Here is an 18,041-nt window from a genome sequence, read left to right as displayed (position 1 = left end):
TAAGACAGTTGGTTTAATTACTATTGGAAAATGCTTGTCATTCCTCTGTAGCATCTGGTCCCCACTGGACCCTCATCATTTCCTTCACCTGCCTTCCCCCACCGACCAAACTGTGCAGCTCTGCAACTGCATCCTGGCCCATCCTCACCCTTCTGCCCCCAACCCTCACCTACTTGTACCCCCAATATGTTTTTCGCAATAAAAAAAATATTTTAAAAAATGTATATAGTCCTAAGACTTCTTAATATTATCTCTTGCTTAAAAATAAAAATGTCTTTAACAATCCCCCCCCCAAATTATACCTTTATAGAACTCTAATTTTATAATAGTATAATGGAACTGTGAAATGGAATACTATGAAAATTACATGTGGACATATAACTGAAAATAATATTTAAAAATCAACATGCTGAACAAATAAATTTGAAATTTATCATACAAAGTGGTGATAAATATTTCTGAATATTTCTGTTCTCAAGACTGTTCCTATCAGTCCTCAATACTCTTCTCCAGCACCAAAGCTCAAAGGCATCAATTCTCCTTCTATCCGCCTTGGTCATTGTCCAACTCTCTGATGCATAACAAGTGATAGCAAAGACCATGTCCTGTATCAGACGCAACTCAGTCTCTAAAGAGACACCATTGCTCTTTAGTACTTTGGAGAGGTCCCTAACAGCAGCTTTTCCCACGGCAATACGTCTTCTAATTTCCTGGCTGTTGGTGCTGAGTGTTGATTGTGGAGTCAAGCAAACTAAAGCTGTGAACAATCTCAATCTCTTCACCATCCATCCTGATGCTGCCAACTGGTCCAGCGGTGAGAGTCTTTGTCTTCTTGATATTGAACCTCAATCCATATTGCAGGCTGCAGTCCTTGACCCTCTACAGCAAGTGCTTCAGGTCCTCCTCAGTTTCAGCAAGCAGGGTTGTGTCATCTGCATAATGCAGATTGTTGATAGATCTTCCAACAATCCTGATGCCACACTTCTCCTCATGGAGTCCAACTTCCCAGATAATCTGTTCTGCATACAGGTTGAAAAGGTATGGAGATAGGATGCATTCCTGGCGTATGCCCTTCCCAATTTTGAACCACGCAGTGTTTCCTTGCTCTGTTCTGACGACTGCCTCTTGGTCCAAATATAGGTTTCTCAATACCAAGATCAAGTGTTCTGGTATTCCCATTCTTCTCAGAGTCAGCCACAGTTTATTATGATCTACACAGTCAAACGCTGTTGCAAAACCAATTAAGCACAGATAGACATTCCTCTGGTATCCCCTGCTTTTGGCTAACATTAGCTACAATATCACTAGTACCACAACCCCTTCTAAACCCATCCTGGACTTCTGGCTGTTCTCTGCTAATGTGCTCTTCCAATTGGTTTTGGACAAGCTTCAGTACAATCTTGCTTGCATGTGAAATTAATGATACTGTTCTGTAGTTTCCACACTCAGTTGGGTCACCTTTCTTTGGGATGGGAACAAATATAGATCTCTTCCAGTCAATTGGCCAGGTGGTTGTTCTCCAGATTTCTTGGCACAACTTGGTGAGCACATCCAGGGCACCATCTGTTAGCTAAATTATGTCAATTGGTATACCATCTATTCCTAGGGTCTTATATTTTGCTATGTACTTCAAAGCAGCTTGAACTTCTTCATCACTATAGCCTCTTGCTCATATGTTGTTTCATTAAATTCTTCTGTGTCTGCCAATTATTTTCGATACAGTGACTCAGTATATTCTTTCCATCTTCTTTTGGAATGTATGTATAGTGCTTTCTCAAAAAGTTGCAACTGGAAATACCATTTGACTACTGGGAACATACCCTGAAGAAATCGCAACTGCCACCCAACTAGATATATGCCCACTCATGTTTAGTGCCGCTTTTTCACAACAGCAAAAATTTGGAAACAACCAAAGTGCCCGTTAGGAAGCAAATCGATAAAGGAACTTTGGTACATTCACACAATGGAATACTATGCAACATTGAAAAACAAGGACCTCATGTAGGGTCATTCAAAATGGGTGACCCTGGAGGACATTATGCTGAGTGAAATATCTCAGTCACAAAAGGACAAATACTGCATAATGCCACTGGTGTAAAAAAGGACTGACCCCAGGGTTGAGGAGAGACTGAGAAAGAGGGGATAAATAATGTATACTGCATTGAAACATATGAGGGAAAGAACTGTTTAAAAGGGTTATTTGATTAGGCATTATTGCCAAGACAGGAGTCCAGAATGAAGGCTGCATAGTGGAGTGGACTTAGGTGGAGGGAATGTGAAAGAATTTTTCTTTTACTTTTCAAAGAGAAGGGCAAATTGGTGGGGGAAGGGGTGGGTAGGAAGAAAGGTGAAGCAATGAATGAATGGAAATCCAAAATATCTGTAAATTTTTATTAAAATAAAATAATAATAAAAAGGGGAAAATTGTTAAAAAAATACTGTGCTGTTACTTTTTGAACATGCGGGACAGGTATGAAATTTTTACTTGGAAGCTATAATTTTAGGAAAAATTATCTACAGTATTCCACACATGTATGGTGAATCATTAAGCTATTCAGAATAATTTGTTTGTATGTAAAACCCTAAAGGCTGCAAATGTAAAATGTTAAATTATTAAAAAGAAACTCCCAAGGGAGCTCTGGTTGTCAAGTGCTAAGAAGCTGTGTTGCAATCCTAAAGGCATTTGGTTTGAATTCATTCACCAGATGCTCTGCAGGCGAAGGATGGGCAATCTTTTACTCTGTGATTAACCGCCACTGAGAACATCCCAGGGGGTCACCTAGGTAATCAATGGAACACAAGAACAACAATATATGAAAATAGGGATATTCTAATAACTCTATAGCATTGAAGATGGGCCTGGGCCCATTTGAGTAATGTTTTATTAAAAAAAATATTTAAAAATATCCCCACTTATAACCAACACTGTGCACACCTATATTATGCTCTATCAATATCAGGAGTTACTGCCAATCAAAAGAGACTTGTTCATAAACAAGTAGAAAGTATTTATTAAGAAGTGATCAAATGTTCACCATAAAAGTATAGCTGCTCTTAACTTTTTATCTGGTCCACACTCCTAAGGAATAGAAAACATTCCCATCGTTATACTTATTCATCACGGCAATAATTTCCAGCATAGGCCAGAGGAAGTGGGATGTACTTTCCCCCTCATGACAAGTTTAGAAGTTTGATAGGGTTATAAATGCTGAAGTATAATTAGATAGACTTTTATAAATTTGGGTTCGGGTCGTCAAGATCAAGAACAGGGCACGAAGCTTGAACAAAGTTCTAATTCTCATGCTCTTCCACTTGGGTTTTCAGATTGGCCATGCCATTTTTCAACAAATCAGTACCTTCTGTTATTTTGCTGTAGCCAAGAGAGTAAATGAACAGGAGGAGAATAGCATTCTGGCTTATAAGTCAAAGAAAGCATTAGGGAGGCAGGTGTGGGGGCATGAGTTCAGCAGCTATTATTTAGACTTGATGTAGAATTTAAAGACTGGACTGGGGAAAACAAAACAAAACAAAAGCAAAAAAACAAAACAAAAAAACCCCCACACAAACCAAAAAAAAAACCCAAACTCAAAAAACTATGCTGGCAAAGGGAAAAAGTTGGAAAGTTCTCAACTACAGATATGGTCTTTGGGTACATTCATTAATGTTCTCTATAAGAGAAGCTTCCGTGGCAAGCTCTGGTGGCCTAGTGGCAGGGTACTGCAATCCCAGAGTTGCACGGTTCAAATCAACCAGATGCTCTGCGGGAGAAGGAGGAACAATCTCCTCCTGTACCAGTGAGATCTGATAGTACACACACTCTCTAAAATAAAAATTAAAAAGAAAAAAAATTAGCTTTCTCAAAGTAATAATGATAGACATGTACAGGTAGGAGCTATGGGGGGGGCGGAGGATGGAGATATCATATGTAGTATAAAATGTACGTGCAGTAATAAACTATCCTAAACAAAAAATATCTTTTCATGTGTTAGAGAAAAGGAGGACAACATCATTACCGAATAGCTGCTATGCCATGTCCGATTTCATGTACAACACCACTTATGAGGACTGCAGCGAAGAAATAGGTCAACTGGTTGACAGGCAAATTTATACCAGGAACCTGTTCAGAAACACAACAATGAACACACACTTGAAGACTAATAGATCATAATGTTCAGTCATTAGTCAATTATGTTTGAAACATAAACTTCTCAAGTCAACGTTCTATCAAGTAAGGGTTATTGAAAGATAAAGGTTCATTTCTCCACTTCTAAGAAAATATAAAGTGAAAACAATTGTCAGTTATGGTCAGTGAAGCAGCTTCTCTTTAATGAGCACAGAACTCATGTAGTCTAAATGGTAAACACCAGATTAAAATGCTGAAACTTGCTTTGTAAAGTTCTGAAGAACCCATTAGAAATGGGTTTCCAGAGGCTATAGATTGTTATGGAGAAGAGTTCTCATCTTTTCAACATAGTCATCTGTACATTTGAGTCCAGAACAAACAAGCCTTTGAGTCAGCAGTGAAACTTGCTAATGATTGCGATACCAGAGCTCCCCCTAGTGCCTGTAAGTTTTTAAAATTTTACTTTTTATAAGTTTTTTAAAAATTTTCATTAAAGTTTATAGACTCTTAGGGTTTCCAGTCATTCATTGTTGCACTTTTCCCCTTACCCATCCCCTCTCCCCCAATTCACTTTTCTGTGTGAAAAGAAAAACTCCATTATGCAATCCGCCAGTCCCCAACGTCGTCAACTATGCAGCCATCACTCTGTGCTTCCGTAAGTTTTGTACAGCAGAAATCCAGAACCAGAAACCTTGGGTTTGTAGTAAAACGCATCAATGATTACACTACCAAAGCTCCCCTCTAGTGCCTATAAATTTTGTGGAGAGGTAACATTTACAAACAAGGTAGTAAATGTGACTGCATCTACTCCCAAAAAAGCCAATCCTTAATCCGGGGAAACTTAATTTTATTAAAATCTCCAATTTTAATGGAAATGTGCAAATGTGAAAATATGCAACTTTTTCATCTTTAGTAAAACGGAACTTTCCCTTCATTTTAAAAAACCATACTAAAAAATTCCCAATTGTTGACTGGACTCCATTTTTACAGCAAACACAAAGGAGGGTGTTAGAGGGCGCTCTGTTACTTTCTCAACACGCATGCACTATGGGCGGGACATCGGAAGTGGGATACCGGAAGTTCTTCAGATGAAACCAACTTTTTCTGGATCTCTGAGACGCAGCGTGCTGTGTCTCCTAAGATAAGTGGTTTTTATCTAGTAGGCGTTCTCAGCCCTCTTTCCATAAAGATTTATCACCTCAGAAAGCAATCCAGATCTCAGATAGATGGATGGATCTCCGATACTCCAGTGAGTATTTTGGTTTTGCTTCTTGGGCGGCCATTGCTTTTCATTGTCTTTGAAACATTCCGGCTTAGAGGGGCTCCATCTTGTACGTGCAGCAACAAGATGTGGATGCCAGGGCGTGACAGTGACACTGGGGGCAGTTGGGCAAATGAGGCTGCTTTGTAACTCAACATGGGATCACTCTTTTTTCCCCCCCTTTTAACATTCATAAGTCATTTAAAGATTGCTTGGTGGCAAGAAGGTACAGGGCAATCCTGCACTCATTCGAATTTACCCGATGTTCCGCAGGAGCAGTCTCCTTTTTTTTTTAAAGTTTGTTTTTTTTGTGTGTGTGTGTACTGTTCAAATCACATCTGACTGGTACAGGAGGAGATTGGTCCTCCTTCTCCGGTAGAGCATCTGGTCCTTCCTCCTTTGTGATTAACTCCCTCAGCACTCTAGTGGAAGAGTCTAGGGTGCTGCACTTGTAACCAAAAGGTCATTTGTTCAGTGGTTCAATCTCCTATTAAAATACACAATCCTAGAAATGCTATGGACTTCAGGGCAGGAAGTTTGAGCACTACATTTCACAAAATACCCTTTCTTTAACCTTTTATTTTACTTTTTAAATATATACATATACAAAATTGTATGTATGAAAATATACTATTACTCATGGTTTCTGGCATTAGTTTCATTGTGTTTCCTCATTCTGTGCTCATACCAATCTCACTGCATTCGCAATGAAAGTACCAATGAATTAGGCCTCCAGACATGGATAATAATTATATATAGAAATATATTAAAATATTATATATATTTTAGTATAGAAAATATTACATAAAATATAACATATACTTTATATATAATATTTCATATAAATATATATCTATATTATATGGATAATTTTTATTTTCACTTTTAGGTTCTTTTATGACTTCAACTTTAATTTTAGTTCACTTGGAGTCTCTGTGCAGAACAGAGGGCTGTAACTTGGTAATAAGCCTCCTTTAGTAGCAATGCGAAGTTTTAAACAATGCTCCTTAAATAGACTACATTCTAAATTCTATTCATTCCAAATGTATTTTGACTGGTTATAAAACCATTTTTCATTTCATCATTTTAAATACATATATGGTATGTCAGTAAGTGATATTAGTATTCATTTAATTGATCTTCAGATATTAGATATTTTGGGTTGATTCCAAGTGTTCATAATGTTAGGACTAAGAGTTTGATGCATACATACTATTTTTTGTATAATTCCTGACACTAGACAGCTACATATGGAAAGTCAGAGCCACACGGTGTAGCCAAAACAAAGTAAGAACACCTAAAACAAGTTGTTCTTATTTTCTATTGGTTTATGTGCTCACTTGGACAGATCTGTCAGGTATGGGTAGGTTTAGTTGTAATCCTAACTGGCGTGGCTCTTCTGCGGGGCTTCTGGGTGGATTAGAACCAGCAACCGTTCAGTTACCAGTTACAAGCAGAATGCATGTCTTACTTTCTAGACACTTCTCTGGTACTCATTACTTTAAATCCTCTTCCATCTCAACACTACTAATTAGCTCCTCTTTTTAGAAACATCAATGCCCCCTTTTGTACATATCTGCAACATTTCCATGTTGCCCAGAACACTCCTACATTTCCAGAGGCCTGTGTTTTTAGCTTAATTAATATCCTTTTTTCTGTTCATTGTAAATTTATGTAAACACTCAACTGCTGCTGTCAAGCTGACTGCAAGGTTGTCAGTCTTAATAGGAGACTGTTTATCAGTGTACCAAAGAGCAGTCCACTTGCTACCAGAGCTCCTTTACTGAGGCACAGCTTTCTTCATAAAAACTTTTTTTTCGGAGTTACATGAATAAACTGAGAAGCAAACTCTATTTCACAAAACAAGAAATACTGTGTCACCCTAAGCCTAAAAGGAATACAGGCCAATGAATTTATTTGATCCAAACCTGCATCTTTTCTTTATATTCGCTTTCTTGATGAACAATAACTAGTAATGTAACATGAGAGTTGTCATAAACTCTTCATTCCAGCCTCCCATTCAATTAATCACCAAGGTTTGAGAATGCTACTCCAACAGCTTTATCCTCTTCATTCTCCTTACTATCAATTTAGTTTGTTGGTGTTATGTACCATTGAGTTGGAAACGACCCATACCTGACCTTCCAGTGGGTTTTTACAGTCAATAAATCGCACAGAAAGAAACTGCTTATCCTTCTCCTGTGGTGCAGCTGGTGGATTAGAACTGTGGGCCTTTGGGATCGCAGCACAGTTTCTTACTATGCCACAAGACATCTTTACAATTTCTAACATGATGAACTCCTCCAACTGCCTTCTTCCCATGTTTGCGCTCAGATTTCTGATAGTGTAGTTTGGGGTATGTTGTGACACTAACCAAAATGCAGAGTGTCTCCATGAATTTGAACCCACCAGTGGCCCCTTAAGAAAGATAGTTAAAAATCTCCTCCTAAGACTGACATCATTAGAAATGTGGTACAGGGTCATTATGAGCCAGTGAGTGTCTGTTTGCGTGTTTGCACTAATCCTACTTAGGTTCATTTTATATAAATTGGTAAAGGAAAAACTTAGAATGACCTTTACAACTGTGATTGTACGACCTAATCCCATATTTCCCTGCAATGTTTTATTTTCTTGTTGCCACTCCTAAGTCCTCCTACTATCGCATTCCTCAAATACAAGTAAAAATTACTTATATAAAGTACCTAAAATGTGAACAGTAAGTTCAAAAGACAGGAATGGGTTTTTTAAAAAGATAGGAATGAGGGAGCTCTGCACTGCAATCCCAGAAATACAGTTCAAATCCACCAGATGCTCTGCTGGAGAAGGAGGGGCAACATCCTCCTGTACCACCAGTCAGATCCAATTTGACGGTACAAATACACACACACACACACACACACACACACACACACACACAAGAAAATACTAAAATTAAGAAAAAAACAAAACAAAAAAAGGAAACCCAACAACACAGGAATGGCTAGAACAGGATGAATGGGAAGGAGAATCATAGGGAGGATATGGGAAGGATATTATAATGTAGGATTGTAACTAATGTCATAAAATGTGTATCAGTGATGGAATGGAAAACCAATTTGCTCTGTAAATTTTCACTTAAATCACCATAAAAATACTGCTAGGACAGCTGGATTTCTACAAGGAAAAAAAGGTAAATGGCTCATAACTGATATCAGATATAAAAATAGAAACTAATTTTAAAAAATGGATCAGTAACTCAAATGAAAGTACTGAAACCATAAAACTCTAAAAAGAAAAGACAAGGGGTAAAGCTTCACAACATTATTTTAGGCAGTAGATCTTTAGCTAAGACATCAAAAGAACAAGAGACAAAATCGATAAATAATGTTGTATATCAAAAGATGTGGTCAACAAAATGAAACTATGTACACTGGGAGAAAATTTGGGTATATTGATTTGAGTAGATTGGACAGATAAGATTGTACTATACAGACAACACCCCGAACATGACTACTCTATTTAAAAGAACATGCATGAGTATCCAAAGGGGGGAGGGAGGGTGAAGCAGAGGGGTGAGGAGGGGAGTGGATGGGTGCTTGCAGAATTTGATGAGTGGAGGGGTGGGTAAAGGAAATGGGAAAGATCCTGTGTGAAAACAATGTATATGAACTTTAAGAAAGAAAAAAATATTAATGTTTATTTTATTCTGGCTTATTTATAAACATTTAATTTTTTTTAAATGAAGCAAATCCATACCTCTTCTTATCCACTACTACAAGACATGGCAAAAACCAGAAAAGCACCTTGAGAATGTACAGATGTCCATTTCATTTAAAAACATCTGAGGAAAACTAAAAAGCTCCTCAGCAGATTCCTCTAAATCCACTAAGGGATGTAAAGGTATTTTGACTAACATGGAAAGATAGAAGTACTCTTATCTCACAGCTGAACTCTAATGAGTAAAATCTTATCTAGGGAGCAAGGCACACCTAATGATCTCCATGTCTTACCTGTTATTTCCTCAAGTGATGGTGTAATCCTCTCACAAGATTTAGGACAGGTGTGTCAGCAAATTCAGTTAAGAGAAATCATGTAGTATTATTTAGTTCAATGAAAGAAAGCTACCCAGGTTAAACCTTTTAACTTTACTCGGGTATCTTAAAGGAAAAAGTCCACCTGGATTGAGGATTACTGGAACAATCCAGAGATACGCAAATCTCAACTCCAGTAATGGTGCTTCTGTCATTAATGTCCATTTCTTTGTTTTATAAAAAAATTTAAATTTTTATTTTTAAAATTTATTATTTTTTGTGTGTGTACCATCAAATTGGATCTGACTGACACAGGAAGAGATTGCCTCTCCTTCCCCAGCAGAGCATGTGATGGATTCGAATCGCCTGCCTCTGGGATTGCAGTGTAGCTTCTTGCCATCAGGCTACTAGAGCTCCATTTAATGTCCATCACTAGTACTAACTTTGCTTTAATATCCCCATAAGGTAGCATTAAGACTCCAAGTCAATCTGGAGCAACCTTTTGGAAGCCATATCCACAGTCTTTAACAACAAAGACATAAAGGAATTGGAGAGGACTACCAAAGAGCAAGCTCCTAGTTTTGGCTACACAAGGCATTCAGGAAGTTGCCACTTCAGGTCACCGTAAAAAGACCAAAGGTGAGTGTTTCTGAAATGGAAAATCAGGGCACTACGACAAGTGCCCACCTAGAACAAGCTAGACATACCAGTAAAGACCTCCCATAAAGCCATGCCTCAGATATAACTGAACTTTGCCATTAAACATGTGATTGCCCTGCAAAAGGGAGTGCAGCGGAAATCTTCAAGTCCTTATGGCTGGAGAGGCAGAAAACTAGAAAGACTCCTCCCATTTGCACCACCAATATCATATACCATTAACCCCATTTTAAGAACTATAGATATGGTCAGTAAAGATAAGAGACATTCACTTAAGGTTTTTGACAGCCCCTTCTCCTGAATGTTCTGTCTCATAGTCAAAAGAGATTGACCCACCAAAAGATAGATTTTGAACCATGCAGTGTTTTCTTACATGTGATATTAGTGATATTGTTTGATAATTTCCACACTCTGCTGGCTCTTTTTTTTTTATAAGGAGAGTAAATATGGCTCTCTTCCCGTCAGTTAGCCAGGTCCTCCAGATTTTGTTGGGGTACCCCCCCAAATAGTTTAAAGGTCAAATTTATTAGGAGATTAAGAGATGCATTTTATGCGGACTATAGATACCACACAGCTGACCTATTCACAATCAAGAAGAAAGACATAGTCAGTGCCAACCTATTGTATGGATACCCTTGTTCTTCTGTTCCAAGAAAAGTTTGCACCATACAACTTTGACTTGGGTTTTGGAAACTTTCTTCAGTGTCACAGCTTCATCCATTTCCTTCTGCAAAGGCAACTGTGTCTTCTTTTAGTGCTAAAGGTTAGAACCATGTTAGAGAAAAGATCTGCTGTTGATGCTCAGTTAAAAGAATTTTCCCTTTGCTTGCAGGTATCAAATTCCAGCTTCCATTTCTTTTGTGTTGTTTACTTCGGACTGCATGTTATTGTAACCACAAACAAATATTCTGACTATTCTAATTTTGATATGCTCTTCTGAAACTACTGTTAAGAGGTGTGATGAGCTGTGTGTCTTGAGTTTGATGCTGCGCCAATCTCCATACAGAAGTGCTGGATAACCTGCTTGGAACCCTGGAAGCAGAAATAGCAGCTATTGTAGCTGCCTTTCTTTCTCCCCCCACTTGGCTTACTTCAGCACCACTGACAGTGAGGCTACTGGAATCTTGCTGCCGGCAAACACTTTCTTTCCTCCAGATTGCTTGGTGAGTACGTCCAGGGCAGCATGTGTTTCCTGAAACACATTCTGGGCCCTTCTTTTCTGCCATTTCCTTCAGAACAACTTAACATATTAATGAATTCTTAGTTCATTTAATCTGAATTTCTACACATAGTTTATTATTGCATAAATATACCTGGAACTTTTTCAAATGTGATGTCTTGAATGAAATTCATGAGTTAATTTTATAAATATATACTGGGATTGTATTTAATCCTGACACCCTCCTTTCCTGATTTTGTAGCCAGTGTTTCCTTGCTCTGTTATGATAACTGTTTCCTTTTCCAAGTATAGGTTTTGCATGAATGCTATCAGGTATTCTGGGATTCCTATTCATCTCAAGATTAGCCATAATTTGTTGTGTTCCACATAGTCCAATGTATTGCACAGTCAGTGAATTACAGATAGATATTCCTCTTCTAAATATTCCATACTCTGTTGGATTACCTTTTTTTGGAATGAGAATAAATTTGGATATCTTCCAAATCTTCCAAATTTCTTGACACAACCTGATGAGCACATCCAGGGGACTATCTGCTGAAATATGTCAACTGGTGTTTCATCAATTCTTGTAACCTTGTTATTTGGCAATTCCTTCAGACCATCTAAACTTCCTCCTTCTTCATCACTGCCTCTTGATCATATGTTGTTTCATGAAATTATTCGACTGTATGTACTCCTTTGACTTTTTATGATACTTCCTGGTCATTTAATATTCTTATAGCATCCTTAAGTATTGCAACTCACCTTACTGCTACCCTTTTCAGTTAATGACCTTAGAGAACTACTCCAATTTCTAAATTACTAATAGACCAAACCTATTTAAGACTTCCTAGAAGTCTTAGAAATAAACTTGGTGGGGAGCTCTGGTGGCCTAGTGGCAAGGAGCTGCAACTACAATCCCAGAGGCTCACGGTTCGAATCCACCAGATGCTCTGCTGGGGAAGGAGGGACAATCTCCTCCTGTACCAGTCAGATCTGATTTGACGGTACACAAACACACACAAATTAAAAAAAAAAAAAAAAAAAAAGAAATAAACCTGGAATAAAGTCCAATTGCTTTTCCTCTTTATATACTGTGTTTAATGCAACGAACATCCTTCCTTCCAGACTCAAAGTGTTCTACATTAAACAGATGGCTCTATAAGGGGACACCTAATACAATGCCTATCAACCCCACTCGGCACAGTAGCCTGAGCACTTAGGGACTCACAGAAGTAGGGCCATAGCGTGATTCAGGGACCCTGTAGTAGACCAACATAAAATTCCAGCATGAAGAAGCTAGTGTGGTTATCTTCTAACAAAGTCTTTTGAGGCTTGATCTATCCAGGAGGTAATGTCAAGAATATAAAAAGCAGTTTATGCTTAGAAAAACTGAGCTGTTAGAACCAAGAAGACAATACTGACATATAATGAATTAGTGATTTGGGAACATGAGTCATGTCAGAAGCAGTGGACACTTTGGATGTATGGATGACATCAGATACCAGAATGAGAACTACTGAACTTTAAACTCTCCAAGGCGCTGTCTCACTAGCCTAGAATCCAGCCGTGAGGCCCACCCAGAAAAGGAAGCCATAAATAGGGCCTCACCTCACTAGCATGCAGCTTTTCCTCTGAATTTCTTTTGAGAAGGGAGGTCCATCCCTTTGGGATGTAAGTTTCTTTCTTTTTGTTTTAAGAGAATGAAGCCTTGGGAACTCTGGTGGGAAGGAGCTGCACTGCAATTCCAAAGGTGCACAGTTCTAATCCATCAGATACATTTCTTCCTGTGTCAGTCAGATCCAATAAGACAGTACACAACAAGAAGAAAAATAAAAAAGAAAGAATGAAGCCTTTTACCCTCTAGTTTCACACAAAGCTGGCAGACTTGGTGGCTTTTTGGTTACAAGTCAAAGAGATGAAATACCTTAACTTCATCCAACTCTGACAACTCCTCTACTTCAACCTTGACTGGGGCTTTAGCAGCAGGAGCAGAAAGCAGTGGCAACAGCTAAAGAGGCAGCAGTCACAAATGCAGATGAATCGACCAGGAAACCCTTGACCTTTTTAGTCAGTGCAAAGGTCTACTTCGTCTATACAGACAAAGCCATGACCCGCTTGTACACACTGATGATCGAGTTGAGCTCTGAGTCCCGGGTTGGGTAACCAATGTGGAGACATCCTCTCGCAACGTTGTGGACTCACTCCAGGAAGTGGGAGTGCAGTCTCTGATTTTTTTTACTTCAAACATTGTTTACTACTATGCCACCAGAGCTCTAACTCTAAAAATTATTTAATTAGATCTTTGAAAAAAAAAATCTAGAACACCAATTTGTGAAGATAAACTCCATTGCTGAGGAAGAATAAAGAACATAGGTAGCTTTTGCGCTGAGTTAACGGCTGATTTTGGGCAAAATTTGAGAGTCCACAGCTTTATGATCAACATTGTCCTGCTCTGAAAGCTCTTATTTCTCCTTCTTTGTGTCCAAGATCTCATTCTCCTAGTGACACAGCTTCTGTAGCTTTTTGAAGTAAGCATTTGTGAGATACCATTGATTTAAACTTTAGTGGAAGTGGCAATGACAGAGTTCTTCAGGAAAACCAATCTCGGCCTTGTGAGGATTATCATAACGGTCCTGGGTGTGATGCTATGGCACAGCTTTCTCACATACTGACTGAAGGGTTTTTTTGCTGTGGCTCAAAGCTTCCAAAACCGGTCTATATAGGGTTTATCTCTAGTCATTTTGCCAAGTCTCACCAGTTGAGTACCATAATTCTTAGCAGTAACTTTCTCCTCCATTTCAACACTGATTCAGTGTCAGTACTTCCTCTCATACATGGACTTCTGAGAAGATATGGCCTATCAGAATACTGGCCTACTCTCCAGACTTGGACAGGAGATTTTGTCCTTGGCCTTTTAAAGGTTGCCACTAAAAATTGCCTTTGTAGCTTTAGGCTTGGCTTCAGGCTTCTTCTCCTTTGTGTCCAGGTTTTCACCCGCCATCAAGCAAGATAATAAAAAGCCTCTGTGTGTGGTATACACTCCAGGATTGTAGATGCACCCACTGTCAAACATGTGCTAGATGATCAGTCCCAAGGAAAAGGGGTAGATGTTGAGCATGTTCAGGAGGGTGGCCTTGCTTACTCCCAGCTTGTCTCCAATCTTAATCAGCTGCAGATCACTTGGGATTTCAATGTTGCTTCAAGAGATCTGAGTGGTCTTCTCGGGGCCTAGACCCATGTTCTGGGCAGCATGGTAATTGCACACTGAGAGATGGCACCTGCAAGGGCAGCAGCCTTCTCCTTGCTGGCCAACAGCATGTACCTGGTCTCAGTGAAGTCCTTTTGGGTGCACAACATTCCCCCGGATTTGAGGCAGCAGTCAAAAATGCAGATGGATCAGCCAGGAAGGCCTTGACCTTTTCAGCCATTGCGTAGGTATGAAGGTATACTCAGTCACCACAGACACAGCCATGACCTGCTTGTACACACTGACAATCGTGTTGGGCTTTGAGGCCATGGCTGGGTAACCAATCTGCAGTCATATGATGGTAAAATTGTAGACACCCTCCAGCAAGTGAGTGTTCAGAGTCTCCGGTGGTATATTTTTTTCTCTTTCTCTTTAAATATTACCTACACAGATAACGCCATGACCTGTTCTGATGATCGAGTTAGGCTTTGAGGCCAAGGCTGGGCAACCAATATACAGACATACGCTGGCAACTTTGTAGACATCCTTCAGGAAAACCATGCAGTCTCCCCTATTGTATGTTGGGGGTTTTATACACTTTAAATATTATTTAATTAGGGTCTTTTGCAAGAAATCAGGAACACCAATTTGTGAGGACAAACTCTATTGGTGAGAGAGAATAAAGACCACAGGTAGCTGTTGAAGCTGAGGTACAGGTGGGCAAAATTTCAGAGTGCATAGCTCTATGATCAATCTTGTGCTACACTGTAATCTCATATTTCTCTTTCTGTGTCGAAGATCTCGCCCTCCTAGTGATGGAGCTTCTGCAGCTACTGCTTCTTAAAGTAAGTGTCACTGACATGCTTCGGGATTTTCACACAATGATGTCAACTTTAGTGGAGGTGGCAATGACAAATTTCTCTTGTCTTCTATGCAGAGGACTTCGATTGAAGGTCAGAGGCCCGGTTAACAAGGAGCAAGCCACTGTGCAGCTGCTTGAGAAAAACCTCTGTGCCCTGTGAGGATTATGTCAATGGTCCCCAGGAGTGACACTACCACACAGCCTCCTCACATGCTGACTGAAGGGTTTTTTGCTGTGGCTCAAGAGCTTCTGAGGGACGTCTTCAGTAGGGTAAATACCTAGACATTTTGTGAAGTTTCATCACTACTCAGCGACCACTATTCTTAACACTTCCAACTCATTTTGGAACAGTAGGAAGAACCTTTTGTTTCTTCTTTTCAACCCTCAATTTAGTGGCTGACTACTGCCTCTTGTACATGACCTTTCTAGAATACATGGCGAGGGGGAATACCTGTATACTGGATTAGGTCAGGATTGTAACTGCAGTGGGGCTTCCCTTTCTTGGGTGTTTTGCCCTTACCCCCCCCCCTTCTACCTCACTGCCCCCCTTCCCGTTTGCCACTTTCATTTGCTTCAGGCTGCTTCTCCTTGATGTCCAGCTTTTCACTCATAATCTTGCAAGATGGGAAAAAGCTTCTATGATCTTAAGCAGGTCAGGATCATAGATGCTGCCACTGTCAAACACCTGCTAGATGATCAGCCCCAAGGAGAAGGGGGAGATATTGAGCATGTTCAGCAGGGTGGCTTTGCTGGCTTCCAACTTGTCTCCGGTCTTAATCACATGTACGTGACTCAGGATTTCAATGCTGCCTCTGGAGATCTCAATGGTGATGGCCAAAGTCTGGAAGGAGGTCTTCTCAGGGCTCAGGCCCATGTTCTGGGACAGCATGGTAACTGCACATTGACTGAAGGCACCTTGCTAGCCAGCATCATGTCCCCTGATTTCAGCGAGATCTTCCTTGGTAAACACATGCATGTTCCTCTAGACCATGAGGCAGTGGCCACATAAGCAGTAGTCACAAATGAAGATGGATCAGCCAGGAAGGCCTTAAACCTTTTCAGCCAGTGCAAAGGTGTACTCAGTCTCCAAAGGCACATCCATGACCTGCCTGTATACACTGATGATTGTGTTGGGCTTTGAGGCCTTGTCTGGGTGACCAGTCTGCAGGCATAAGCTGGCGACGTTGTGGACCTTCAAAGAAGCAGGTGTCCAGAGTTTCCTGTGTGATTTGGTTTTTTAAACTTTAAATAGTATTTAATGCAAAAAGTCTAGAACACCAATTCATGAGAATAAAAACCAGGTAGCTTTAGAGGTGAAGAATGGCTGATTTTGGGCAAAATTTGGGAGTATAAAACTTTATTCTCAATCTTGTGCTGCTCTGTAATCTCAGATTTTTCTTTCTCTGTGTGAAAGATCTTGCCATACTGGTGGCAGGGGATCAGTAGGTGTTCTTTTTTTTTTTATAAAGAGCGGGCAGATAAAAGTTTGTTTTAATAAATGACTGATCACAGACAGAAGAAGAGCTTCATTTCTTGGTCTATTCCACGTTAGACAGACTCTTGAGGATTTCTTCCTTCTTGGCCTGGAGTTGCTCCTCATGGCATTTGTGTGCCTCCTTGGTCTTAGATCTACGGTCCTCAGCCTGGTTAGCCAGGAGCTTGTTGTGGTCTTTATTTGCCTTCAGCTTCTCCATGAGAATTTGCTTGTTTTTGAACACATTACCCTTTACAATCAGGTACCGTCTATAACACATGTGGTGATCAATCTCTCTTCTAAGCAGCTGACACAAAATCCTCATCTGCCTCATCCAGGTCACCTCCTCAGGCATCCGAGCATTAGCAGTAGCCTTTTGCTTACCTATGCTCACATGCCTACCTTACTGGGCTAAGGTATGGTTTTCAGGGTGTGAGCCTGAGTATGGACAGTCACAGGCTTGGCAGATGATCAGGCCATCTTCGATCAGTTTCCAGATTTGATGCCCAAAGGTGGCATTGGCAATTTCATTGGTTTCGTTGGAGTCCAACCAGACTTTCTTCTTGCTACACCCCCGGGCATACAAACTTTTATTTGTAATTACTAATAGTCTGAATTTTAAACTGAATTCTTGAACTGGTGGCTCACAGCCATCAGCTAGTTCAATTTTAGCACCCGTCTCATCTCCAGTAGCTTTTCCAGAGCTCCCATCTTCACCATGAAGCTCCATGAGTTTGAACAATTCAAGCTTGGGCTTCTTGAGCATTCTCACTTTCCTAAAAAACCACATCATGGAGAGAATAAATAGACTGGCAACTCTTTTCTATGTCCTTCTCCAGGCAGTCTGGAATCAATTACTTGACCACCACTTTTCTTTTTTTCTTTTTCCAAATTAATAGAGTTTTATTACAAGAATCAGATCCATTTTGAAATCAGATGCATATAATTTGACTGGCCTCATTTCTGTAGCTGGAAAACTCCTAGCTATCACTCATCAGCCTGCTGGACAATTCCTTTTTCGGAGACATAGATACCATCTAAAATTTTTCGGATATCCTTGTTTTTAACTGTTGTAGCTTGCTGAATCAAAGCAGCTGAATTTGATACAAGCTCAATGTCGTTTCCTTCAAGAATTAATTCATCTTTTCGGGCTTGAGAAACCAAACAAGCAACCCGTGGTCTCATTCGAACTCTCCGAACATACCATGGACTGCCAAGAAAACAAATGGGTCTATCCGAGAGAGGGTGAAACCAAGTTTCTCCGTGGAGGCTAAGATTTTGAAGCTCTGTTTCACATACTTAGGG

The 18,041-nt window shown here is 39.8% G+C and overlaps 1 protein-coding gene and 2 pseudogenes across 1 annotated transcript in view; all 3 read right to left on the bottom strand.

Moving 5' to 3' along the window:
- Positions 1–18,041, bottom strand: part of MBTPS2 (membrane-bound transcription factor peptidase, site 2) — a 100,871-nt gene that overhangs the window by 42,224 nt on the left and 40,606 nt on the right. Inside the window, exon 4 of the mRNA XM_006899529.1 lies at positions 4,014–4,117. Within this exon, the coding sequence (XP_006899591.1) occupies positions 4,014–4,117 (104 nt within the window). The remainder of the gene's footprint in view (positions 1–4,013; positions 4,118–18,041) is intronic.
- LOC102848227 lies at positions 10,670–15,873 on the bottom strand (annotated as a pseudogene).
- LOC102847821 overlaps positions 16,789–18,041 on the bottom strand; it is a 3,440-nt pseudogene continuing 2,187 nt past the window's right edge.

The sequence above is a fragment of the Elephantulus edwardii genome, unplaced genomic scaffold (assembly GCF_000299155.1).
Source record: "Elephantulus edwardii isolate Elephantulus edwardi_28Jun2011 unplaced genomic scaffold, EleEdw1.0 scaffold00260, whole genome shotgun sequence".
NCBI classification, from domain to species: domain Eukaryota; kingdom Metazoa; phylum Chordata; class Mammalia; order Macroscelidea; family Macroscelididae; genus Elephantulus; species Elephantulus edwardii.
The sequence above is the reverse complement of the archived record's forward strand: the minus strand, read 5'-3'. Positions and strand labels throughout refer to the sequence as shown.